Source organism: Erythrolamprus reginae, chromosome Z, assembly GCF_031021105.1.
Source record: "Erythrolamprus reginae isolate rEryReg1 chromosome Z, rEryReg1.hap1, whole genome shotgun sequence".
Lineage (NCBI taxonomy): Eukaryota > Metazoa > Chordata > Lepidosauria > Squamata > Dipsadidae > Erythrolamprus > Erythrolamprus reginae.
In genome coordinates this window covers 112,724,495-112,751,753 of record NC_091963.1, presented here as the reverse complement: position 1 = coordinate 112,751,753, position 27,259 = coordinate 112,724,495, and the positions used below count along the sequence as shown (strand labels likewise).

The following is a 27,259-nucleotide window of genomic DNA, read 5'->3' as shown; positions in this document are numbered from 1 at the left end:
TCATATTAAAAGATTTCAGCATTGGAAAAATAAATATATGGTCCCAACAATTTAGAAATCTACAGGATTAGTATTTTACAAGCAAATCACTTACTGACAAAGTTTAGATATGGATAATTATAAAATATGGCAATCATTCAGTGAAATGGTTTGTGTGGGTACTGTATATTTTTCACATACATGAAAACAGGCTATTTTATTTATTTGTTTTAGTTTTTTCTATAGCTTTAAGTATTCTTCCTTTGTATGTTCTATAATAAAACTAAAAGTCAAGTTTAAAATGGCAATCACAAGATACAGTGGAAAGAGAGGAATAGTCCTTTTTGAGATAATTATTCTGTTTTCATGTACATTTGTTAAGATTATCATCACAATAGAAGAGAACACAAAGAAGACAAAAAAATCCTTAAGTACTTTAGTTAAATAAACAAACAAGTAGGAGAAATATTTACTTGTAACAAAAATTATCTTATTCATGTTTCTCTACCCAGTTTAAAGGACAAAAAACGAGGAGACAGATAACATAGGTCTGACATTTAGCTTCTATTGTGTAGTGTGTGGAAATGCAGGGAGACAGGAGTTTCTTCAGCTTTGGACTGTTGCAGCCAAGCCCCACACACCTTGGCCCATTTCTTCTGCAGCCATAAGAACATAAGATGAGCCCTGCTGAATCAGGCCAAAGCCCATCGAGTCCAGCATTCTGTGTCACACAGTGGCCCATCAATTGTTCATGGGGATCTTGAGCAGAAAGAGAAGGCAAGACCCTCCCTTTCCCCTGACCCCCAACAAGTGGTACTCAAGGGAATCCTGCCTGCCCCAACCAACATAGAGGCAGCACGTGGACATCCATTTCAATAACCATCGATACACTTGGCATCCATGAATCTATCTAATCCTGCCTTGAAGCTATCAAGACTGACAGCTGTCGCGACCTCTTTTGGAAGTGAATTCCATAAACCAACAACCCTCTGGGTGAAGAAATATTTCCCTTGATTTGTCCTCACTTTCTTACCTATGAGTTTTAGGGAGTGCCCCCTTGTCCTAGTATTGTGTGATAGAGAAAAGAATTTTTCTCTATCCACCTTTTCTATCCCATGCATGATTTTATACACTTCGATCAAGTCACCCCTTAAACGCCGCCTTTCAAGGCTGAAGAGATCAAGGCGTTGCAACCTGGTTTCCTAAGGGAGATGCTCCATTCCTTTATCATTCTTGTTGCTCTTTTTTGCACCTTTTCCAGTTCTATTATATCCTTCTTGAGATACCGTAACCAGAACTGTAAACAGTACTCCAAGTGTGGTCTCACCATCGATTTGTACAGAGGCAATACAACACTTACCGACTTATTTTCGATTCCCTTCCTAATCATGCCAAGCATGGAATTGGTTTTTTTTACTGCTGCTGCGCACTGGGTTGACATCTTCATTGAGCTGTCCACCAAAACCCCAAGATCCCTTTCTTGGATTGTCTCAGAAAGTTTGGTCCTCATCAGTTGGTAGGTATAATTGGGGTTCTTTGCCCCAATGTGCATAACTTTGCACTTGTTTAGGTTAAAATGGATTTGCCACTTTGTTGCCCACGCACTCAATTTCGAGAGATCCTTCTAGAGCTCCTGACAATCAGTTTCACTTTTCACTGCCCGGAACAATTTAGTGTCATCAGCAAACTTTGCTACCTCACTATTTACTTCTACATCCAGATCATTAATGAATAAATTACAAAGTAAAAGTCCCAAAACTTAACCTTGGGATACACCACTTCTCACTTCTTTCCATCCAGATAATTGCCCATTTATTGCCACCCTTTGCTTCCTACAATTTAGCCAGTTACCAATCCAGGACAAGACCTGTCCTCTAATTCCGTGGCTGAAGAGGTTTTTTAGGAGCCTTTGGTGAGGTACTTTGTCAAAAGCCTTTTGAAAGTCAATATCAACTGGATCCCCTTTTATCTATGTGTTTATTTACACCCTCAAAGAATTCTAACAAGTTAGTAAGACATGATTTGCCTTTGCAGAAACCATGTTGATTTTCTTTCAGCAATGCCTGTTTTTTTATGTGCCCAGTAATTTTATCTTTAATAATGGTTTCCATCACTTTACCTGGAACTGAGGTTAAACTGACTAGTCTAAAGTTTCCTGGATCACCTTAAGCAGGCTCTTGCAGACTCTTCCAGGCTCTCTGGAGTCTTTCAATTTCAATTCCATTATTTTGCTTGAAGATTAAACAAGTCAAATGAGAAATCTGAAAACTGAAATATCTAGACTTACAGAATTGTTGGGGGGTTTTGCTACTGCTGTAACAATGATACTGATAAGAGGACTTAGAGGCAGACAAATACAATTTTTGTTTAGTATGTATGATGGGGTTAATTACTGTCTCCTTGTCACATTGTGTGCTGTGTTAAAGCAATGAAATATAACAAGAATGACCCTTCCCAGGATGTGCACCTAAGAACTTAGAAGAATACAGACTATCGTTCCTCATTTCCCTTGTATATTTATAACATGCTCCTCTTAGCAGCTCTAGCAATAATGAATTAGGGTGGGAGCCTGGCCATTTGTCCCAGCTGTGTATATCTACCAAAGAACCCAGATGTAGATTTGGCATTCATGGCAAGCAGGTGGGCTTTCTGGCACCATCTTGTACTACATTCAAATAATTTTGATACACCTACAAAAGACAGCCAGAGTTTTGCAACAAGCATTATTAGTTATAGATATGGAGGATGAGGGAAAAGAACACAGACAACAAGCCAGAGCACTTTCTTATACATGATAATTTGTCAAAATAAACAAAAAGTTGAGGAAGACTTGAGGCTGGATCAAGATGGAAGAAGAGAAAAAACAAACATACTGGAAAACTACTTCTGCATTCATAAGCTTCAATTCCAATTGTTCAAACATTTCACTGGTCCAGGCTTGTTCACACCCAAGCCACTAGGAATAATCCAAACATTTCCACCTAGAGTTCTAATAATCCAAATAATTTTCAACAAAGTGGCAAAAGTTTATGCCAAGCTCCAAAGCACGTTCTGAATGGGCTTTTTAAATTCCTGCTAATTGTTGATCTGGTGACTTGATGCTGTTGAACCCACCTGTGGCAGTCCTGTTGGTTGATGGTCATCTTCCTCAGAACATGGACTCTCCAATTTGTTGCCATTTATGCTGACATCACTCCAATGAGGGAGTGATTCTATGGAACTTTGGACAAATTGACTTTCTTCATCAAAACTTGAGCACATACCAGGAGAGTTGAGAGCAATAGGGAAAGAAAGATATATTTAATTTAAAGCTGCTGATTCATTCCCAGAATCCTACCGCTCAGAGTTTTATGGTCTAGAACCATGACCAGAGGTCTATGACCTTTTTCTGATGTTCAAGTGTTATGCCCCAGTTTCTGAGAGGGTACCAATATACCAATGCCAGCATAATGTACCCGTCCTGCCACAAGCATGCTGCCATAAAATATTACTGTTCCTATTTATGATATGTAGGACGTGTTAAGGCAAAAATTGTTGTTTCTTTTCACTTCCTTTCAACTTTCATCAGTCCACACTGTAAAAATTGTCTTTAAGTTTGGGTGGAATGGACAAGGAAAAGTATTTCAAAGTGTTGGTCATGACCTTTAAAGCCCTACATGGCATTGGACCAGAGTACCTCCGGAACCGCCTGCTACCGCACGAATCCCAGCGGCCGATAAGGTCCCACAGAGTTGGCCTTCTCCGGGTCCCGTCGACTAAACAATGTCGTCTGGCGGGCCCCAGGGGAAGAGCCTTCTCTGTGGTGGCCCCGGCCCTCTGGAATCAACTCCCCCCGGAGATTAGAACTGCTCCCACCTCCTTATCTTCCGTAAACTACTTAAGACCCACCTATACCGTCAGGCATGGGGGATTTGAGACACCTTTCCCCCAGGCTTATTATAATTTATGTTTGGTATGTATGTGTTGTTTGGTTTTTAATTATGATAGGGTTTTTAGGGGTTTTTTTAATATTAGATTTGTGCCAGTATAATATTGTTTTTATTGTTGTTGTGAGCCGCCCCGAGTCTTTGGAAAGTGGCGGCATACAAATCTAATAAATTATTATTATTATTATTATTATTATTATTATTATTATTATTATTATTATTATTATTTTGAAAATGACTATACCAGTGAATTTAGCTATCTGTCAGACCCTGCTAGATTTTATGCAGCTGTTATACATAGGGAGGGGGGGTGTTTATTGGACACAGATTTAGCAATATTCCAGAAAAAAAAACACTAAGCCCTTTTTCAAAACGATCTATATCTTCTGCAATAGCACTGAGTCTGCTCAGTTCCAGGGGAATACCAGAAGAGATCTGGTTTGTAAGGGCTGCTTAAATCAGAATAGACTAAAAGTAGGGCACAGGTCTAATAGGGAAGTTGGCATCACCTCAATAGCCTAAGCGGCCAATACGTTTCAAGCTAGAGGTTCCCTGCCTGTGCCACAGAATGATTAATAAAGCACATGGCAAACCATCTATCAGGATAAGGGGGAAAGTACTAGTTTAATAATAATATAGTTAAGGACAACAGGTATGGGCTGGGAAATCAGATGAAGGTAACATCTTCAGGAGACAGAAAAGGATGTTGCCCAAAAATTGTTGTTTGTGCTGTAATTTGATGCAAGTATAGAAATGTCTGGGGGGTTAAAAATATATCTAAAACTGTTTTCACCATGCAAACCAACTCAGTTCCCTATAGAAAGAAACTACCACATTTAACAGATATATATCTAAAAATGCCTTAAAAGATAATAGATGCTAGGATACTAGATAGTGTAACAAAACCATTTTAACATCCAAATTCTACATGCAAATGAAACTGGAAGAAATGGAAGAAAAAAGAATGATGCTATGTTTTCCCTCATGGACTAGACACAAATCATAATCAAATCTGAATGTATTTGGGAATTCCATTAAAATCCCATAGAATCAAGCAAGAAAATGATGCCATAAATTATGAGATTGGGAGCTTTTTCTGCTAAAAAAACCCACGTATCTGCTAAAATCATACGTGACTGTCATAACTGCTTAATCAAAAGTTCTAGAATTGATTCTTCGTTAAGAAGGAAATAGAACCAGTCTGAGAGAAAGATAGACAGACACGGCAGACATGACAGACACAACAGACAGAAAGTCAACAGATGAAAACATAAATAACCAATTTCCAGCCAAACAAAGATCTCTCACTTCCATTTCCTATTAGGTGAGTTAAGAGGAAGAAGAGATTAGCTGTTGGATTCAGCACCAAATGTCTGTGGCCAATCCTTCTGTCTCTACACCCACATTTATTGCTGGGTTTTGAGCCCTAACATACATGCACATTCCTAAACTCAATCATACTCCAAGCACCTACCTCCCCATCTCATTCATACCCCATGCCCCTGTCATTTCCATGAAACTGACATTATTACAGAGACATTGAAGTCCCATATGTAAGGGTCCCCTCCAGATTTGATTTTGGAATCTGGAAAGCTTTATTTCTACAACTCTAGCACAATCTGTATCAGAGATCTTGCAAACAAGGACTGATAAAATACAAGACGGAGTGGCTGTGGGTTTTGCCTCCCAAGGACAATTCCATCTGTCCATCCATTACCCTGGGGGGGGGATTATTGACCCCCCTCGGAGAGGGTCCACAACTTGGGCATCCTCCTTGATTCACAGCTCACATTAGAGAAACGTCTTTCAGCTGTGGCGAGGGGGGCGTTTGCCCAGATCCGCCTGGTGCACCAGTTGCGGCCCTATTTGGACAGGGAGTCTCTACTCACAGCCACTCATGCCCTCATCAACTCAAGGTTCGATTACTGCAACGCTCTCTACATGGGGCTACCTTTGAAGAGTGTTCGGAAACTTCAGGTCGTGCAGAATGCGGCCGCAAGAGCTATCATGGGCTTCCCCAGATATGCCCATGTGTCGTCAACACTCCGCGGTTTGCACTGACTAGCAATCAGTTTCCGGTCACAATTCAAAGTGTTCGTAATGACCTATAAAGCCCTACATGGCATCGGACCAGAATACCTAGGAGACCGCCTGCTGCCGCACAAATCCCAGCATCCAATTAGGTCCCACAGAGTTGGCCCTCTCTGGATCCCGTCGACTAAACAATGCCGTCTGGCGGGACCCAGGAGAAGAGCTTTCTCTGTGGCGGTCCCAGCCCTCTGGAATCAACTCCCCCCGGAGATTTGAACTGCCCCTACCCTCCACGCCTTCCGCAAAATGCTAAAGGCCCATCTTTGCCGCCAGGCGTGGGGGGATTAACCTCCTCCCCTTTTTTCTCGGACCTCTATATTGATCAGCTGGATTGAGTGTGTATGTAGTTAATAGGTTTTTTATACATGTGTTTTAACTTAGTTTAATTTTAACGTGAGATTTGTATTGTATTGTCTTGTTGTGAGCCGCCCCGAGTCTTCGGAGAGGGGCGGCATATAAATCTAATAAATTCAAATTCAATAAAAAGAGAGGGAATCCATAGGCAAACATAGTAGGCACAAAGTATAAAACATCCTGGGGAAACAAACTGTGATTACTGTCTTCTCGACCATTACATCCATTCCACTCACCTGTTGCCAAAGTCATGTACAGCCAGTAAAGCTGAATGACTGTCCTCCTGAGTCCAACCACAGTTGGACCTGGCATACTGGAGAATGGCATCAGTGACACTCATAGGGCTCCGACCCTGCACATAATCTTCAATTTCCAGTACAGGCAGCTGACTTTGTAGGAAAAGGTGCAGCTGGCTATCTGAAAGGAGTACAACGTTCTGTACTGTCCTAGAATTTGAATAGAAAAATTGGAAATTCTAAGCACAAACTCTGCAAGAATCAGATCTTCAGAAACAATACTTTCCAATCATAGTTCCCTCTAAGATGAGTAGTGAGCAATCGCTCACTTAAAAATCATCATCAAATCAGAGTTTTCCAACCCTGCCCAGAAGCCGAGAGGGAAAGAGTGAGAGGGAAGGAGAGAGAGAGGAAGAGAGGAAGAGAGAGAAACAGATAGAAAAAAGAGAGGAAGGAAAAGAGAAAGAAAAAGAATGGGAGTAAGGAAGAGAGAAAGAAAATCAAAATCTAGTTTGAAACTAGCTCAACTATTTAAGTGGAATTTTGATATTGATAAGAGTTGCCCTATTATGAGCTCACTGTTATAGACACACAGTACAGTATTTTATTTTGAAATTCTCTGAGGCAAAACAGGGTGGGTTTTTTATTTGTTTGTTTGTTTGTTTGTTCGTTTGTTTATTATTTCTGTGCCGCCAGGTCCCGAAGGGACTGCCGCTCAGACACTATACTTTTCTGCCCACCCCCCAAAAAATTTAGAGGGAACACTGTTCCCAATGTGGGGCAATTTTATTTTTAATGGGGGCAATTAGAGCCTTGTTTAAACCAAGTTAGTGGCCTTTTAGGCTTCCTCTGCATGTGTAGAGTTCACTTTTTGAATAGTAAAAATTATGTCATGGGAGGGAGGGGGTGGCATCAGGATTTTAGAGATGCCTGGGTGGAGCATAGCCAAAAAAAGATTGGGAACCACTGATTTAAAGACTTAATACCTTTCCTGCTAAGGCACAACTGAGGTTCTCATAGACAGAATGACTCTCAAGGTGTGAAGTGAGAATCTATGGTAGAAGAAACACCCCCACTCCCCACCTTTCTTTTTTTTAAAAAAAATCTGCTGGCAGCCTTGGACAGCCTTTGTTCATTTTCACTGCCACAGTGGGAAAGGATGTATCAACTACAGTGCCAGCACATAATTCTTCCTGTACTGAAGGAAAGAAAATAAAGTTTTTGTAGCAAATCTATGGCTTCCTCCATTCACGCTGGCATGCTTTTCCCCACCATTGTTAGAATCCTAATTGCAGAGCTGCTGTGGCATCAAAGCTTTCTGCCACTGTAATGGGAATACTGTTAATTATTGATTTGTTCTTACAGCTGCAGAAGGGGAGATCAATATCACTCCTAGGAAATTTGCCAGGATCACTGAACTATATCTGAGATCTGTCTTTTTTGACGTTGGCTTTGGGTTTTCCAAGATTTTTTTACCTATATGTCAACATTTTCTTGTCATATTTAAAAAACAACAACTGATCTATAAGTTCGGATATTTACATAAATTGAAACTATCTTGATTATGTTATCTTCTCCCTACCATTATAAACTTGTTGATAGAAGTTTATAGATTCTATCAATTTGTTGATAGATTCTAATCAGGTGGGATCCAGAAAATCTTCTATCTCTAACAATAATCCTGTTCCCCAGTTTCCACTCACTTCTCCAAGAACTGCTGCAATCCTTGTCTTCGTTTCTCAATGAATTCATCAGTATTACCTACGAAGAAAGTAGATTTCCCTGGAAGTTCTGGGACAGGCCTAGAAGATACGAGGGAGAGGTTTACATACATAAATACTGTATATACATATATATATATATATATATATATATCCCTCCTTGAGCATGCATCCACAATAAAAAGTAATTAGCAATCTTTTGCTACTCTGTCAGCTTGTTCTTCACTAAAATAGGTGTTACCATTCTATTAAAAGCCTATTGCCATCAAGATTGGAGCCTACAGTGAAGCTAATTTAATTTAGCAGCAGTTCTAACAAAGAAGAATGTATCTTCTCCAAGAATTAGATTTCTGGATCATTAATAGCGCTCTCTGCAGAAATTCAAATCTTCTGCAAGCTCCGGCAGTAGTGGTACAGCCATATGTTGGATTTATCAAAAGGTTTTCGGGGAATGGTTCCAATATGATAGGTCAAGGTTAGGGATCTTCTCCCCTAAAAGTTTATAAATTGCATTTTGCAATAAAATCAACAAGCTCATTAAGCTTCCTTGGAGATGCAGAAAATGAAAAGTAAAATCCAAAATATAAAACCATCATTATCTTCTAAAATTGCCAACAGTCCTCTTTGAAAGACGTCAACTTACTAAATTTTCATCTCAGAAATTGACTCTATCTCTCTGCAGATCATGTACTCTGACAAAGTTAAAGTTACAGCTCTTTGCTAAGCTCTATTCAGTTTTAATACATAATTATATATTACAGTTCAAGCATATTTTCAACACTTGCATTTCTAAGGTAAAATTAAAAGTGTCAATGTTAGCAACAGTGCAAAAAATTATATTAGTTTATCACTGAAATATTTTCAAATGATGTGCAAATGTCCTTCAGTGGTTTAGGCCACTATTAAATAACCACACTTACACCAAGCCAGCATTTTTTTGCAGCTGTTTCTTTAACCATACAAACTCACGATATCGTCTACGCACACAAGATGTCTTGGCTGTGAAAGCTTTACTATTGGTCTGTAGAATAAGAAGAAAGACTGTTGTTGATACAAGGTTTATCCCACCTGGGTTTTTTTTCCACTCCAAATCCCATTCTATACTGTCTCCCTCTGCTGGCTGCTGTGTTAATAGAGAATTGCTATGATAAACAGCTTTTATCAGCAATTTTTTTTTTTGTTTTTACAGTGAACTTTGATTAAAAGTCATTTAAAAAAATTAATTTGAATTTCTTTTTAATTGATTTTTATTGAATAATTTTATGCAGTAATAAAAGGAATACAAATTTCTGAAAAGCAAGTAAACTGGTGAATAAAGAAAAAGAAAAAAGTATAAAGTATCTTTCAACTTTGTTTACCTCCGTTACAAATACATGCATTACCTGTCTTCCTTTTTATTTTATTTTTAAAAAAATATTTTTAATTAATTTTTCAAAGAGAGACACTATAAACATAATATAAAACATATAGAGGAGCTACCGTCGCTCCGCTCAGAATAGAAGTCTTCATTGTATAGGAACAAAAATGAGTACATTGTATTTGAGCAAACCAGAGAATATTTAAAGGTATCTGTAACTATGTTCTATTATATATATAAAAAAGATAAAATAATAAGAAAATAATAAAAAATAAAGGAAAATATAAAAAGAAAAACACATCTAATAATTTATATGTAAAAAAAAAGATTTATAAAGAAATTTTAAATCAAAAAAGGTAAAGTATCTACTGTAACTCGCTGTATAAAAACACATCTAGTCATATATTAGAAAATGTATAAAACTTAATTATAGATCAAATGAAACTAAAAAGAAGATATTACGTTTTAATCTTGAAATGTCCTAATTTACATAACAAAATCTATTGAATTTAATCTTACCAATATTGCAACAACTTTATGAATTTTTTGTTCTATCCCACCAAGTATATACCATTTGCCATATATTATAAAATTCTGATTCTTCCTGATTATTTAACCTCCTCGTCATCGTATCAAGCTCAGTGCAATCCAGAATTTTCTTAAGTATTTCTTCTTCCTTCGGTGTCTCCATTTCTTTCCATCTTTGTGCAAAAACGATCCTAGCGGCTACCAATATATGGACTATTAAGAAATAAATATCTTTTTTATATTTGTAATTCAAAATTCCTAATAAAAAAAATTCCGGGGTTTTCTTAATTTCTTGCTGGGTTATTCCTCTTAGCCATTTTTCTATCATGTTCCAATAATTTTTTGCTTTGTGGCAAGTCCACCATGTGTGATAATAAGTACCTATTTCTGTTTTGCATTTCCAACATAAATGGGATTTATTTTGAAACATTTTTGAATTTCTATTGGGTGGTAAATGTCATCTATAAAACATTTTAATTTGGTTTTCTTTGAAAGATGTTGACTTAATTATTTTCCAATTATAGGTCCACACCCTTTCCCATGTGTCTAAGTCTATTTCTTTGCCTAGATTTCTGCATTAACTAATCATATTGTCTTTTAGAATCCAATCTATGGTTTTAAAATTAATTAAAATTTTATATGTTTTCCCAATCATTTTTATTTGTAGTCAATAATTTACCTAAAATATTATTGTCCTTTCTAAATGTATAAGTTTTTATATCTTTATGAAATCTTGACTTAATCTGTGCGTATTGCCACCATTCTAATGCAGCACCTGTATCTAATAATTCCTGTCTTGATTTCAAATTCCACTGATTATCTAATAAATCTCTATATGTCCATATTTTTTGTTCTTGTATTAAGTTTGGGTGACATAAAGTTTCAATCAGGGATATCCATTCTGGCATGACATAAAAATTATCTTTTTTGATATTAATCCGAACCTCTAAAAGAGCCTTTCTAATTGTATGGTTCTTAAAATATGAATGGATTTTATATTTTTCGTACCATATAAAAGCATGCCAACCTAACAACAAGTCATGGCCTTCCAAATTTAGTAATCTTCTATTTTGTAAACTAAGCCACTCTTTAATCCAAGATAAGGCTGCTGCTTGGTAATATAGCTTCCAATTTGGAAGGGAGAGGCCTCCTCTTTCCTTCATGTCTTCTAATCCTCATTGTTTTATTCTGGGTTTTTTCCCTTGCCATATAATTTTTTTTGTTATTTTCGTTAATTCTTTGAGAAAATCTTTTCCTGAATTTATTGTGATTAACTGGAATAGGAACAAAAGCTTAGGTAAAATATTCATCTTTATTGTAGATATTCTAGCTAAAAATGATAATTGAAGATTATTCCAGGTTTCTAGGTCTTTTTTAATTTGCTTTAAAAGTTTTGAATAGTTATCTTCTTTCAAAGACATAGACTTAGCTGATATCCAAATACCTAAATATTTTACTTTTTTTGTTATCTTCATTTTTGATATTTTTTCTAGTGATTTTGTCTGAGGTTCTGTCATGTTTTTGGTTATTAATTGAGTCTTATTTTTATTGATTTTTAGGCCTGCTGCTCCACCATATTCTTCTATTACTTGTATTAATTTTGATATTGAAGTTAAAGGATCTTATATTATCAAGGCTATATCATCGGCAAATGCCTGGAGTTTGTAAGATTCTTTTTTAATTTCTAAATCTTTAATATTTTTATTTGTTCTTACTTTTATTAATAATGTTAATATAAATAACAATGGAGAGATAGGACAGCCCTGTCTAATTCCTCTTTGTATTTCAAACGTTTCTGTTTGGTCATCATTTAAGATAATTTTTGCTGTTTGGTTTGAGTATATTGCATCGATTATATTAAAGAATTTAGTTCCAAAATTCATTTTATTCAGTTGCAATTTCATGTAGGACCAATCTACATTATCAAATGCTTTTTTTGCATCTAAGAATATTAATGCCATTTGTTTTTCTGGATGTTGTTCATAATATTCTAATGTGTTTATAATTGTCCTTAGGTTATTTTTAATCTGTCTATCTGATAAAAATCCATTTTGGTCTGCATGTATTATTCCATTCATAATATTTTTTAATGTAAAAGCATATATTGAAACTGTCTTCCTTTTTAAAGTTACATTGTGATTCATTTCTTGTCATGTTTTACTCTTTCTATTTAATTTAATTTTCAAAGAATTCCATACTGTCCGATGTAAAAAAGGGGGGAAACAATAGATTAAAATTGGTTGCCATTTTTAATAATAATTCAAGGAAGGGTTGAAACCAAAGTTATGTCTATTCCAATCAGTTGGGTGCTACAGGGAAGTTCTCAACTCCTTGATTTGCAACCACTTATTTATTGACCATTCAAGGATACAATGACACTGAAAACAGTAACTTATAACTATTTTTCACACGTATGACATAATCACGATCATGCGATCAGATGCTTGGCAAATGGCACAAGTTTATGATGGCTGCAATGCCTGGTTCATGTGATCAACATGTGGGGCCTTCTGACAAGCCAAATCAAGGGGGAAGCAAGATTCACTTAACAACCATATTAGCTATCTTAAAAACTGCAGTGATTCACTTAACAACTGTGACAGGAAATGTCATAAAATGGGGCAAAGCATACTTAACAACTTGTCTTGCTTACAACCCAAATTTTGGGCTCCCATTCTTCTTTAACTGTATGAGGGACTCTGTCCACATGGAAATTATGCATATTGATTTTTTCTTCCTTCAAAGCTCATTCCGAAGACAAAGGGGCAGTCTACTCCATGCCCCATTTCATGGTTCCTAGTAATCCTCAGGAACACATTGCTGAAAATTACCTGTTAAGTAACAGCAGCAATAGCACTTAAGACTTATATACCACTTCATAGTGCTATACAGCACTTTCTTAGCATTTTCAGGGGCAGCATATTGCCCTCAAAAAATCTGGGTCCTCATTTTATCGCCCTCAAAAAGATGGAAGGCTGAGTCAATCTGAAATGATTCATAATAATAATGGGATTTTTAAAATATTTTAAATTGTAAATTATTAGATTTGTTATGAACTGTTTTATTCTGTTGTGAGCCACCCCGAGTTTACGGAGAGGAGCGGCATACAAATCAAATCAAATCAAATCAAATCAAATCAAATAAAAAAATAAATAAATAAATAAATAAATAAATAAATAAATAAATAAATAAATAAAATAAAATAAAATAAAATAAAATAAAATAAATAAAATAAAATAAAATAAATGGTTGCACATCCAATTGGAAGAATGTTTCAAGTGGAATACCACAAGGGTCTGTCCTAGGCCCAGTGCCATTTAATATATTTATAAATGATCTAGATGAAGGAATTGAAGGAAAACTTATCAAATTTGCTGATGACACAAAGCTAAGCGGTGTTGCTAATACTAAACAAGATAGAGATAGGATTCAAAAAGGTCTAGACAAGCTTGAACAATGGGCTGAAACTAACAGAATGGTATTTAACAGAGAGAAATGCATGATCCTACATAAAATAATGAAAACAGCACACATAGAATAGGAGGAATATATCTGAGCAGCAGCACAGGTGAGAAGGACCTGGGTGTATTGGTAATCACAGATTAAACACGAGTGGACAGTGTGAAGCAGCTGCAAAAAAGGCAAATACAATCCTGGAATGTATCAAGAGAAGCATAGAATCTCGCTCACGTGAAGTAATTATTCCTCTCTACAGTACTTTGGTACAATCACACTTGGAATACTGTGTTCAGTTCTGGGGGCGGGAGCAAGTTACAAGGATGGTGAGTGGTCTGGAAACCATGTCTTATGAGGAACGGTTAAAGGATCTAGGGATGCTTAGTCTGCAAAGGAGAAGACTGAGAGGAGACTTGATAACTGTCTATAAATATCTGAAGGGCTGTCACAAAGCAGAGGGATCAGCAATGTTCTCATTAGCACATGGAAGGACTAGAAACAATGGAATGAAACTGCAAGGGAGTAGATTTAGATTAGATATCGGGGGGGGGGGGGGGGGACTTTCCAACAGTAAGGATGATAAACCAGTGGAACAGTTTGCCATAGGAGGTGGTGGGTTCTCCTTCACTGGAGGTCTTCAAACAGAGACTGGACAGTCATCTTTTTGGGATGATTTAATGAATCCTGCATTAAGCAAGGGGTTGGACCCGATGACCCTGGAGGTCCCTTCCAACTCTATGATTCTATTATTCTAAATCAATCAGGATCGAAGGAATTGAACTCCTGGCAAATGTAAGCAGAGTTATCCAGCAATACTGTATTCCAACCACTATACAACCATGGCTCAGTGGTTCATGCATCCAAAAAATGCCAGAAAATACCAGTTTTATGATTTTCAGGGGAAATCAGGGAAAATAGTTGCAGTATACCTGCATGTTTACAAAAGTAATAATTCCTACCAAATGGGTCATAAATGACTGCCTCCCCGGCCTCAGGAACTTTAAGATGTGTGAACTTCCAACTCCCAGAATTCTTTCTCTTCTGGGAGTTGAACTCCACACATCGTAAAAGTTGCCCTAAAGTGAAGCAATTTTCCCATGCTTGTAAAGTGCAACAGTTTGAAGAAAGAAAGAACAATGGGGAATTTCCACTGTTTTTTTTGCTACTCCTGTGCTAAGTAAGTCATAGGTAATAGCATGACTTTTCCACAGAAAGCACAAGTTTTCCCCCCATATCAATAGCAGCTGTTTCATATCTGGTGCCCTGCAAAGCATGCAAAAAAAAACCCTTTTTCATCAAGGAGAGAAGCAACCGAGAACTAAGGAGAAATTTCCTAACCATGAGAACAATTAACCAGCTTGCCTTCAAAAGTTGTGAGACCTCCATCCCTGGAGGCTTTTTTGGATAACTTTCAGTGGTGGGATCCAGCCTGTTCACACTGGTTCGGCACAACCAATACCTTTTTTTTTTTAATGAGTTCAGCAAACTAGTTAGATGTGTCCCGGAAAATATGTGTTTTCTGGAACACATCTGGGTTTTGTTACAATTTGCTTCCAGGCCGAGGGGGAGGAAACCTCCCACCCCAAAAGTCCAAGAAAGAAGCAACTGAAGCCTTCAATCATGTCACTCAGGCGAAAACTGTCTCAGCCAGTGGGGGCAGAGCCTGCATGTAAGGCAGCAGCCAAGAACTAAAACACCAGCAGAGCGCCAGTGGGTCAGGGAGGATGCTGAAGTGAGTGCGAGCTGCCCCTTCCCGACCAGAGCTGGAATGCCGCCACATTTAAGTATCAGTAGATGCCGGCCTTTCCTCCAGTGGACCTGAGCAACTGCTGGAGAGAAAGAGGCCCATTTCAGTGCCCTGATGGTTATTTGGGGGGGGGGGGGTTCAAACCATCGATTCCAACTTCTCAACAACAAAAAAGATCTCACAAAGTTGGAATTGATGGGTTGAACTTTTTTTTCCAGTCCCACAAACTTGTTTCCCTGCACAAGACGGCACGAATTGCAACACACCTGGAAATCAGGAAGGCAAAAAAATACTAAGGGGAAGCGAGGGCACCTGGGCGGTGGTGGATGGGGCAAACTCTGCATCATGGCGCTGCAATGGGAAAACAGGAAACATAGCAGCCTGCTCAAGGAAAGGAGGAGGCCACCTTCCCTCTTCCTTCCCCCTGCTCTTCCTCCTTTCCTTGTGCCAGCCGCTCCATTCCCTGTTTCTCCATTGCAGCATTGCAGCCAGGATCCATTTTGATAGCGGGGTGGTTATGGTGATAATTTAACAAATGGTTCACCTAGGGTCAGGTTGTCCCTTGCAGGAGGCTCGTCCCATATGTGTGGCAGAGCTGGAAGATGGGGATGGGCCATAGCCAACCTGACCTTGGGCAAACCAGTTGTTAAATTATTTGAATCCCACCCCTGGATAGCTACTTGTGTGGATTGGTATAGGGCAGTGATGGCAAACCTTGTTTTACTTGGGTGCTAAAAGCACACACATGTGTACTATCACATATTTCATTTCATTCATTCATTTCATTTATTTAGATTTGTATGCCGCCCCTCTCCGCAGACTCGGGGCGGCTCACAACAGAATAACAGAAAACAATTTCAGCAAATCTAAATTTCTACTAAAAACATTTTAAAAACCCCATTTTCTAAGCACACATACATACACACATACCATTCATAAATTGTATATGCCCGGGGGAGATGTCTCAGTTCCCCCATGCCTGACGACACAGGTGGGTCTTAAGGAGTTTACGAAAGGCAAGGAGAGTAGGGGCAGTTCTAATCTCCGGGGGGAGTTGGTTCCAGAGGGTCGGGGCCACCACAGAGAAGGCTCTTCCCCTGGGGCCCGCCAACCGACATTGTTTAGTTGACGGGACCCGGAGAAGGCCCACTCTGTGGGACCTAATCGGTCACTGGGATTCGTGCGTGCCCACACCCATAATTCAATGCTCCCTGCTACTTGCACATGTGCGTGTGACACCTCCCCCCCACGCTGCCCCACTCCTTGTGCATGCATGCACGAGCCCCACACTCCCCCGTTTTCTGACTTCTGGTGAGCCAAATAGGCCCATTTTTTGCCCTCTCCAGGCTGCAGAGGCTTTCTTGGAGCCTGGGAAGCCAAAAACGTCCTCCCCGAATAATAATAATAATAATAATAATAATGATGATGATGATGATGATAATTATGATAATGATGATAATTATTATAATAATTTATTAGATTTGTATGCCGTCCCCTACGCAGACTTGGGGCGGCTCACAACAATAATAAAACAATGTACAATGTGACAAATCTAATGTTAAAACAAAACACATTAAAAACCCAACATTTAAAAACCATGCAACACAAGCATACCATACATAAAACTATATAAGCCTGGGGGAGATGTCCCATGCCTGGCAATATAAGTGGGTCTTAAGCAATTTACGAAAGACAAGGAGGGTGGGGGCAGTTCTAATCTCTGGGGGAAGTTGATTCCAGAGGGCCGGGGCCACCACAGAGAAGGCTCTTCCCCTGGGTCCCGTCAGACAACATTGTTTCGTCGACGGGACCCGGAGAAGGCCAACTCTGTGGGATCTTATCGGCTGCTGGAATTCGTGTGGCAGAAGACGGTCCCGGAGGTATTCTGGTCTGATGCCATGTAGGGCTTTATAGGTCATTACCAAAACTTTGAATTGTGACCGGAAACTGATCGGAATCTCCACACAAGCTGAAAATCAGCTGGCCAGGACACACATGCTGTGGCACACATGCCATAAGTTCGCAATCGCTGTGCAGAGGGTTGGACTACAAGACTTCAAAACATCTCTTCCAACTCTGTTATTCTGTTCTGTTACTTACTGCTGTTTTCCCCCGGTGTTTCTATACTTACATGGAGAAATATTTTGTAATCCACGTAAGAATTCCATGAGCCCTCATTTTGTATTCGAGGATCTTGGACACGTACAGTAGTCAGCTCCTGGGTTCAGACCCAGAGGGAAAAACACATCTTTAGAGTCCACTTAATTTGTAACACTTCTCTAAATGCTGGAGCCTAAACCAGAGAGATTTCCCCTTTTCCAGCCAAAATAATTGAATGCATACACAGAAGCTCATTATGATTGTATAAAAGCTTTACTATATTAAGATCAGTCAGATTTCTCACGTATTGGAAAAAAGAAATAAAATAAATATACAAAGTCTAATACCTATTTGATAAACACGATTATGCTTTTCCAATAATTGTTATGGAGAATCTATGACTTTCTGGGTGTTATCCAAACCCATCCTAACCCAGCTAAAAAGGCCAATGATCAGAGAAAATGAATATTTACAGGGCCACACCTAGCTTAATTAAACTTATGCAAGCTAAACATAGCTAACCACAAGTTAATTAAGTTATTACTTAAAAAGGAAGTTCCTGAATCTTAAACATACATGCCCAGTACTATAACCAGGTGGCCCCCATCGTATTACAAAGATTTGCAATTATATCTGTTTTTATTATCAATCAGAATATAAATACAGTGATACCTCGTCTTACAAACGCCTCATCATACAAACTTTTCGAGATACAAACCCGGGGTTTAAGATTTTTTTGCCTCTTCTTACAAACTATTTTCACCTTACAAACCCACTGCCACCGCTGGGATGCCCCACTTCCAGACTTCCGTTGCCAGCGAAGCACCTGTTTTTGTGCTGCTGGGATTCTCCTGAGGCTTCCCTCCATGGAAAACCCCACCTCCGGACTTCTGTGTTTTTGTGATGCTGCATTGGAATCCCAGCAGCGCAAAAACAGGTGCTTCGCTGGCAACGGAAGTCCGGAGGTGGGGTTTCCCAGCAAAGGGGGCCTCAGTGAAATCGCAGCATCGCAAAAACACAGAGGTCCAGAGATGGGGTTTCCCATGGAGGGGAGCCTCAGGGGAATCCCAGCAGCGCAAAAATGGGTGCTTCGGCTGGCAAAAGGGGTGAATTTTGGGCTTGCACGCATTAATTGCTTTTCCATTGATTCCTATGGGAAACATCGTTTCGTCTTACAAACTTTTCACCTTAAGAACCTCGTCCCGGAACCAATTAAGTTTGTAAGACAAGGTGTCACTGTACTAATGTTATTATGTCCCTGATTTACTTCATTTGGAAGAACTGAGGAGCAAGAAAACAGGACTTGATCTATTGCTTCAGGAACAATGCAATGTTCAGCCCAGGCCATCACCAAACTTGTACACTTCAGAACTACAACCCTCAAAATGCTCAGCCACCTTCTGAACGTTGCAAATCAAGCACATATAAAAGATGAGTATGTAAGGAAAGCTTGGCTAACCTACACAAAGCATAGTTTGTTCGACTATATTTATTTCGGATATTCAAAACATAGGGTGAAGCTGAACTGTGGGCACCTGAGAGAAATCTTTGTGTAAATTTCTGTCCTCATCTCTCTGGTAAAAAGACAGCCAGAGAGATATAAATATGTGCTACGAGGATGGCAGACGCCATGCTCTCATGTATATTTAGGTACTTTTTCTCCAGGGGCATTTGCATGATTCAGCTTTCTGCTACACTATAAATCAGCACACATATATGTAGGTGGTGGGTGGGAGGAGCTTTTATAGATTCTGACTTAAGCTATAAGTCATGAAACTTATTATTCCAAATTATAGTAGTACCTCTAGATACGAGCTGCTCCAAATGCAAGTATTCCAAGTTACGAGCCACGAGGGGAGAGAAATTTCTGTTCCAGACCCGAGCTCAAATTCGGGATACGAGCCGAGCGTCCACTAGGTGGCGCAAGAATCCTTGCTTCTGGTTATCTCGGAGGGGAAAAACAAAGTCTAAAGCCATTTGTTCCAGATACGAGTTGTTTGACATACAAGCTCCCTTCTGGAACGAATTAAACTCGTATCTAGAGGTACTACTGTAGGAAACAATGCCTGGAAATAAAGTGAACCCACCTTTTGGAGTGAGCTTTGCCAATATTGCTTTAGCCTCTTATTATTTCACCATATACAGTCAAACCTGGAGGCTGTTAAAAACTATTTTCCTTCTTAGAGGCTGGCTACAGATATTTTCAGAACTGGTGAAATAGAAAATAGTACATACGGTCATGTCTGCTAATCGCAATAGCCTTACCTCTTGTTCTTGATACTCCAACATATTACTTTCACAATTTAGAGGGAAACATCTGTGAGGAAGGGGGAGGAAGGACATACAATTAATATCCATGAAATATCCGCATTTCATCCACCTATTTACTAAATAAAATCAGGTCCCTCTATGAAGATGGAGAAACAAAGGGTAAATGCAATATTTCAGATAAACATTAGTTTCTAGAACAGAAGAACAAAGCTACATTCAGGTTATATTCCAAAGCTGTCCTCTAAAGCAGTGATTTTCAACCTTTTTTGAGCCGCGGCACATTTTTTACATTTACAAAACCATGGGGCACATTGAGGAGGGGGGACTAAAAAAAGTTTGGACAAAAATTTTTTTTCTCTCTCTCTTCCTCCCTTTCGCTCTATTTCTCTCTCCCTCCCTCCCTCTTTCTCTCCCTTTCTCTTTTTTTCTCTCTCTCCATCCCTTTCTTTCTCTCTTCCTTCCTTCCTCTTTTTTTTTCTCTTTCTCTCTCCCTCCCTACCTCCCTCTGTCTTTCTCTCTCCCACCCTCCCTCCCTCTTTCTCTTTCTCTCTCTCTCTCTTTCTCTCTCTTGCTCTCTCTCTTGCTTTCTCTCTCTCTCTCGTTCTCTCTTTTTCTTTCTTGCTTTCTTTCTCTCTCTCTTTCTTAGTTTCTCTCTCTCTCTTTCTTTCTCTCTCTTGTTTTCTTTCTCTCTCTCTTGCTTGATTGCTTTCTCTCTCTCTTGCTCTTTCTTGCTTTCTCTCTCTCTCTCCCTTTCTCTCTCTCTCTCTCTCTCTTTCTTTCTCTCTCTCTTTCTCCCTCTCTTTCTTTCTTTCTTTCTCTCTCTCTTGTTTTCTTTCTCTCTCTGAGCTTCGCGGCACACCTGACCATGTCTCACGGCACACTAGTGTGCCGCGGCACACTAGTTGAAAAACACTGCTCTAAAGAGTTAGCTTACCTGCTTTTATTGAAACAAGGACAGGAACAAGGAAATTTCACTTTGGGCTTTTTAAAAAAAGTTTAATTTTTACTGTTTAAAAAAAAAGGAGAGAAAAAAGAAAATATAAAAATGCAAAAAGCAGGTGCCAACACGTATTGCATGCATTTTTTTTTTTGCATCTGATTTAAAAGATCCCAGGAGTATACACAAATCCTAATCTTCATTTGTTCAGCCACACAAACAAGAAAACAAAACATAAAGTTGGCTAAATTAAGTTTAACAGAATTTGCTTTAATTTGAATTCTGGCATATAAGGAGACAAGGGATCGGGTGGTCAGGTAGCAGACCCAATGATTTATGACTCTTTTAAAAAAGTAAAAGGAAAACCATAAGCATCCCATTGAGAAAAATTGAAATAAATCTATATATGCCCATGTTTATCTTAGGTCATCCTATGCTTGGCTTCATTGCATCATCCCTAGCAGCACTTGCCTTGGAATCCTCAGCATAAAGTTACATGTGTCTGAACAACATAGAGATAGAACTCAAGAGGATTTCGGGGGGAGGATTTAGACCAGGCAAAATGGCTTGTATGGTTATTGCTGCTGTCATCGCTACCTATTCACTTGCTCTTCTTCCTTGTCCCAGATGGGGGAAATGAGTGGGAGTTGTTATTTCTTTCTTTAAAATAAAGAGGAATAAAAAAGGGATCCCAAATTTAGTAAGTTCCCCAGTGTGGTATTCTCCATTATCCAAGTCAGTATAGCTATGGAGAACAGGATTTCTGCTGTCAACTTTCTCAAGTTTTAGAATTCCCCAAATCAGAAAATGGTATGTTCCTTTTAAATAGAGAAAACACTTAAAGGCCAGTAAATAGTTTCTAAGGTTAACTAAGGGAAATTTTATTATTCCTGTACCCTCAGTTAAGTACAAACTGTACCCTCAGCTAGTGCAAATTAGGTTGTTCTGCCCTTCAACTGACTTGCAAAATACCATATTTTTCAGACTATAAGACACACCTGAGTATAAGATACATCAAAATTTTAAAGAGGAAAATAAGGGGCCCCCAGGAGCACTCTGCAGGACCCCAAACACTATGTGCATCCCATTTTTGGCTTCCCAAACCCCTCACGCCTCCCAATCCCTTTGTGCATAGCGTTTTTGTGAAAAATGGGACTTTTTTCACAAAAATGGGATGTGCAGGGTGGGGTTTAGGGAGGGCAAAAATGGCTTTGTTCAGTGTATAAGACGCACCGACATTTCCACCCTTTTCTAGGGAGGAAAAAAGTGTGTCTTGTAGTCCAAAAAGTACAGTACTTCATTATTATGCTATCTAATCTCCCAGTTGTACTGTTAAGTACGACAAACTGACCGATTTTATTTCCAAGTGTTCTCTGCCAATAAAGACAATCTGGACAGAAATGATATTGTGGGGAACATGAGCTCCCCAAAATAAAGAATGAGGCAGAGACATGAAGATTTAATCCCCAAGCTGGAGATATGAACTTAAACCAGCCTTCCCACAACCATATCCCGTCTGATGTACTGGATTTCCAGTTCTCGTAATCACCAGCCAGCAGCCGTTGGCCTTCCTGCCTGGGAATTAGAGAAGTTGAAATCCACATGTAAAGTCTCAGTTAGAAAAGGCAACTTAAAGCTTAGGCTGTCAGTGCCAATCTGCCTGTAGAGTGTAGACAGTCTTCTTTGCACCTGCAAATTTCCTAGCCTCAGCCAATACTATTTTTTATGCTATTTTAATTAAACTATATAAATTGGGTGCAAAGCAGTGCATAGTTGGAACAAACATAATTTGTTTCCAATCATGCACTCTAGCCCCACATAGATCTCAGAAAATTGTTTATAAAATTTAAAAGAGAGAGAGAGAGATGAGTGGAAACACAGCACTGCACGGCTCTTTGCTTGAATGAGAGTATCCAAAACAAATAAGCAAACAGAGTAGGCTAAAGTAATAGACACTTGAGAGAGAACAATGTCTGCTGGAAAGCAACCTCAATAGTTTGCCTTCTGAAAAACAGGTATTTTCAGTTTAGCCATATTCATACCACAACAACTTTTTTGGCATGCACTCAAAGCTTCAAGTATTTCTACTGGCCTAAAATAGTGGGCTTGGCTTAAGAGTTCTTACTTGAGATCCACCAGCCCATGAATCTGGATTGGGGGTGGGGGGGATACACATGTTTATTTTTTGTACCTTCTCTCTGAAATCTTCCTTTTCATTCAAACGTATAAGTATACCTATGGCAGTGGTTTTCAACCTGGGGGTCGGGACCTCTTTGGGGGTCGAACAACCGTTTCACAAGGGTCGCCTATGTGGCCTATGAAATTTTCCATGGTGTTAGGAACTTAAGTTTCTATTCTGGTGCCTTGGAACATATTTTTACAATCTGACCAATCAGGCATTTTTCAATGGGGTTGTCCCTCTGACCCTCCTGCCAATAACCTCTGTTGGGAGAATTAGTGCTAGACTTATGGTTGGGGGACACCACAACATAAGGAACTGTATTAAGGGGTCATGGCATTAGAAAGGTTGAGAACCATTGATGTATAGACTCGAGACTCCAAAAACATCTAACTTCAATACTCTTACAATGTATTGTCTTGTAATTGGTCAAGTTGAATATTACTATATTGTATTACATATTTTCTATTTTTAATGCTTCAGAAGTGGTAGTTGAACATTTAGCTTCCTTGGTAGGTGCTTATTTTATGTGGTTAAGTATATTTTTCAAAAAAGTATTCCACGAATGACTCTGAAAAAGGCTCATGACACAAAAAAGTTTAAGAATCCTAACTCCACTGCCTGAACCAATTTCCATCACAAGCTCTCTAAGCAGTGCAAGAAAAGAGTTTAACAGTTTTCTATATGCTCTGCCCGATGCTCAGCACAGCTGGCTCATCCTTAAATCCTACAGCAGGAGAACAGAGTTATTGTTTCTAAGCAGCTTCTAATAGTTGCCACTTACAACATATACACTTCCACCACAATATGTCACCTTTGCAGTTATACTACTTATATTGGACCTCTGAATGTCTACCTCAGTATCAATTCATTTCCAAAACTGAAGGGGGAAAAAAAGACACATCTAGCCATGCTCAGGTTTACTTTAATTATTGGGGGAGGGGAGGGCACAACTGCCCCACCAATCCATGATAGCAGGTCAAAAATTCAAGTCAAAAGGCCTTGATTCACACAAGAAATGGAGTTCAGCATTCCTTCTTTTAGAAGTGAAGCCTTTCCTAGCTTCAGCTTCCCTTTACCTTTATTGCCTGGATTTGTTCAGTAAAATGTATTAAGCTGAAATAAAACAGGAAAGACGTGGCACAAGATATTGTAGAAACTCAACCCCTGTTGCAACGTGTTATGCAAACTGCACCATCTCCCTATACCTCTGTATGGTTCACCTGGCTGGGCATAACAGCATGTAATGCAAATATAATTATAGGTTGTTGACTTACAGCTATTCATTTAGTCACAGTTTGGAGTTATCAGCAATGAAAAAGCGACTTATCACTATATCTCACACTTATGACTGTTGCAGCATCCCCACACATGATAAAAATCCAGACACGCGTCAATTGCCCTACATTTGACATTTGCAATGTCTTGGAGTCATGTGATCACCTTTTGTGACTTTCTGACAAACAAAGTCAATGGGGAAGCTAGATACATTTAACAACCGGTTAGGTTCCACAGAGTAGGCCTTCTCCGGGTCCCGTCGACGAAACAATGTCATCTGCCGGGACCCAGGTGAAGAGCCTTCTCTGTGGTGGCCCCGACCCTCTGGAATCAACTCCCCCCGAAGATTAGGACTGCCCCCACCCTCCTTGCCTTTCGCAAACTCCTCAAAACCCACCTCTGTCATCAGGCATGGGGAAATTGATTCCCCTGGGCCGTTTCCACTTTATGTATGGTCTGCATGAGATGTATGATTGTTTTTATGTGAAGGGTTTTAAACTGTTTTTTAAATATTGGATTGGTACTGTTTTTTCTTGTTGTGAGCCTCTCCGAGTCCTCGGAGAGAGGCAGCATACAAATCTAAATAATAATAATAATAATAATAATAATAATAATAATAATAATAACCATGTTATTAATGTAACAACTGCAGTGATTCACTTTACAACTTGACAAAAAAGTTCAAAAAATAGCATAAAACTCACTTAACTTCTCTCTTGTTTAGCACATTATGGGCCCAATTGTGGCGGTAAGTCAAGGAATCTGTGTAGTTTAGAATTTTGACTGTAAGAACCCACTTACTAAATATATCTACCTGAGAGCATAAATCAGCTCTTTCCAGGTTATTCTTTTTCCATTTCTTGGCCTACAATTATTCAACAAGCAAACTGAAAATTGCAGTATTAGGAGAAATATGCCCTTTGTTCAAATTTGAGTCTTAGTAGATGCTCACTGACTTCCCTTAGGACAATATTAGCCAAGATGTTAACACATCCTGGCAGTTAGATGGGGGTGGGGAGGAGGAATTCACACTTAGCTGCTAATCCCTATAACAACCTGGTTTGGAGTTCCTTTTATTCACTTTGAGCATTGTGTGTCCTACCCCAAAAAATACTTGATAAAAAGAGAAGGCAAGGACCCCTGCTGCTTGCTCCCACCAAAAGTTAGGTGTTCACCCACCACTCTTCCAACTTTTAGGAACATAAACTGCTTTTGGGACAAATGTCCCCTTCAATTGCCTGTTAGTAGCAGCTGCTCAGAATCTTAGAATAATCAGCTGCTGCCTTTTCTGAAGACCAAAATAAACAGGTTGGATTTCTGGAAAGTTTTCTGTGACTTGCCCTTTCCAGAGGGACCCAGGGAGTCTCTTCTTGCCTATCTATGTACAGTTATTTCCATCCTGCCTTTTTCCTCCTCCAGTCTGTCACCAACAGGTGGAACCCACCGGTGAGTGGGGTTAGCTTCAAGTGGAGGGCATGTGGGGGAAGCTTTCCAAGGCCATTTGTCTGCCAGGGAAAAGAAGGGAAATGCCCACCTCCGTTTTGCGGAAAAGTCACCGTCAGGGCCCTCTCAGTAACCCCACTCACTCGTCCTGGCGAACTTTAAACCCCAGCAGGAAAAAAAGGGGGGGCTGTTTAGTAGCAAACAGTGGGTCAACTTTTCCCCTTCAGGGCATACCGGGTTGCAGCCCCATCAACGCCAGCTGACACGACCCGTTTGAAGAAAGCTGGGTCCAAGTGTGAAACTAGGTTTCTGCCACTAAACAATACTTCTTTGAACTCGCCGACCCCAATAACCATCACCGCTCCAACTCATCCTTCCCCATAGCCCTTCGGTCTTACGTGCTAAACTGTCGAAGTACATATGCTCGGGATACCTTCCAAAAAGGAACCACCTGCAGCAACAAACACTTTTATATTCGCTCCGGTGCAGCCGCCTCGTATCGTCGGAACAGCCTCTCTTTACTCACGCTCTCCACGCTTTTTACGAGGCCAACTTCATTTTCCTCCCTCGCTATTCCTGCATTTTCTTAAAAAAACAAATAACGGGTTATACTCTTGTTGATTCTTGTGTTTCAGACCCTGGAACCTGCCACCTGGCTTCTGCTTGTTTTGCAATCTTCCCACTTTTCTTACCAAAGCTTCTGAGTTATGTGCGTCCCCTTTAAGACAGCCCAAGCTCCCTTGCTGCCTTCCTCTCATAGTTTTTTTTACAAATCATCTTTCCAATGACCTAGCTTCCGTTTAAAAATAAACGTCGCAGGGGCTGTTGGGAAATGTAGTTCCAATTCTGAGCCAAAGGTAGTAATTTTTTTTGAAGTTTCATCTTCGTGTTTTGGTTTCTATCCACGTTTAGGATTTTGATTAGTTGCTAAATATGCCCGCTTGAGAAGCATAAATCAGCGCTTTCTGTTTTGTTGTTTTCCCATTTCTTGGCCTACAGAATTAAATCCTGTTTACACATATTTGGCTTCCCTTCCAGTTGATACTAAAATCATAATTATGGTGCTTGATACAAATATAAAATCCATTATCCCAATTTTCTTAGAATTTAAGAGATTGGATTTGGAATATAAACATAAACAGGAATGGATTCTCTGTTTAAACAACAAATCTATATCCTTACAGTTGGAAGTAAATCTTATGGAAAACAGTCAGATTTCTGAGTAAATGTCAATCAAAGGAAGCATGGAATAAATTTGCTTCCCTGTGTATTAGAGAAGGAAATGTATTAAAACGAATGTCAGAGCAGTTGGCCTTTTAAATCAGGCTTCTTAATAAGCACTGCAACTGCCCGTATACATTTTTATATCGTTTTCCTAGGCTATTGGGAAATGTCATGGGAGAAGGGTGCTATATTTTATGTTGGAAGCACTCTTCTCATCAATTCTCTTATTTAAAAAGGAGCTGAGCATTTTTATTCTGCCAACCCATTCAGTTGTCTGCATGGGTTTCCATGTAATTCCTTCATATAATTTCCATTTTTTTAAAAAGAAGCTGGTGCTTAAACGTAGACTGAATCGAAATAAATTGATTCTCTATATAATGCGTAAGAAAACATTTTACTTTAGAATGAAACACAGGGATATATTTATATAGA

The 27,259-nt window shown here is 39.2% G+C and overlaps 1 protein-coding gene across 9 annotated transcripts; it reads right to left on the bottom strand.

Annotated features, from left to right (window-relative positions):
* Window positions 1–401: 401 nt before the first annotated feature.
* Window positions 402–26,376, bottom strand: SNX11 (sorting nexin 11). 9 transcript variants are annotated; one of them, XM_070766907.1, is made up of 8 exons: window positions 26,296–26,376; window positions 26,002–26,188; window positions 19,761–19,812; window positions 17,527–17,613; window positions 9,228–9,328; window positions 8,290–8,388; window positions 6,587–6,796; window positions 2,479–3,229 (listed from the first exon to the last, which is right to left on the bottom strand). In XM_070766907.1, the coding sequence occupies exons 3-8, from the start codon at window positions 19,782–19,784 to the stop codon at window positions 3,055–3,057; spliced, it is 696 nt and encodes a 231-aa protein (XP_070623008.1). In that variant the 5' UTR covers window positions 19,785–19,812; window positions 26,002–26,188; window positions 26,296–26,376; the 3' UTR covers window positions 2,479–3,054. The 9 variants fall into 9 exon arrangements, with proteins under 9 accessions (XP_070623006.1, XP_070623008.1, XP_070623012.1 ...); XM_070766911.1 differs by having other exon boundaries at window positions 26,037–26,188; window positions 26,296–26,369; XM_070766913.1 differs by having other exon boundaries at window positions 26,130–26,188; window positions 26,296–26,369.
* Window positions 26,377–27,259: the final 883 nt, after the last annotated feature.

What these genes read in the sequence shown, in the direction of transcription:
- SNX11 (XM_070766905.1), bottom strand. Translation starts at nt 25,959, where the DNA reads ATGGTTATTGGGGTCGGCGAGTTCAAAGAAGTATTGTTTAGTGGCAGA. An exon ending in GTTGATGGGGCTGCAACCCG is followed by an intron (nt 19,813 to 25,837) that starts GTATGCCCTGAA and finishes CCTTCCTCACAG; the next exon opens with ATGTTTCCCTCTAAATTGTG. An exon ending in TGGAGTATCAAGAACAAGAG is followed by an intron (nt 17,614 to 19,760) that starts GTAAGGCTATTG and finishes GTCTGAACCCAG; the next exon opens with GAGCTGACTACTGTACGTGT.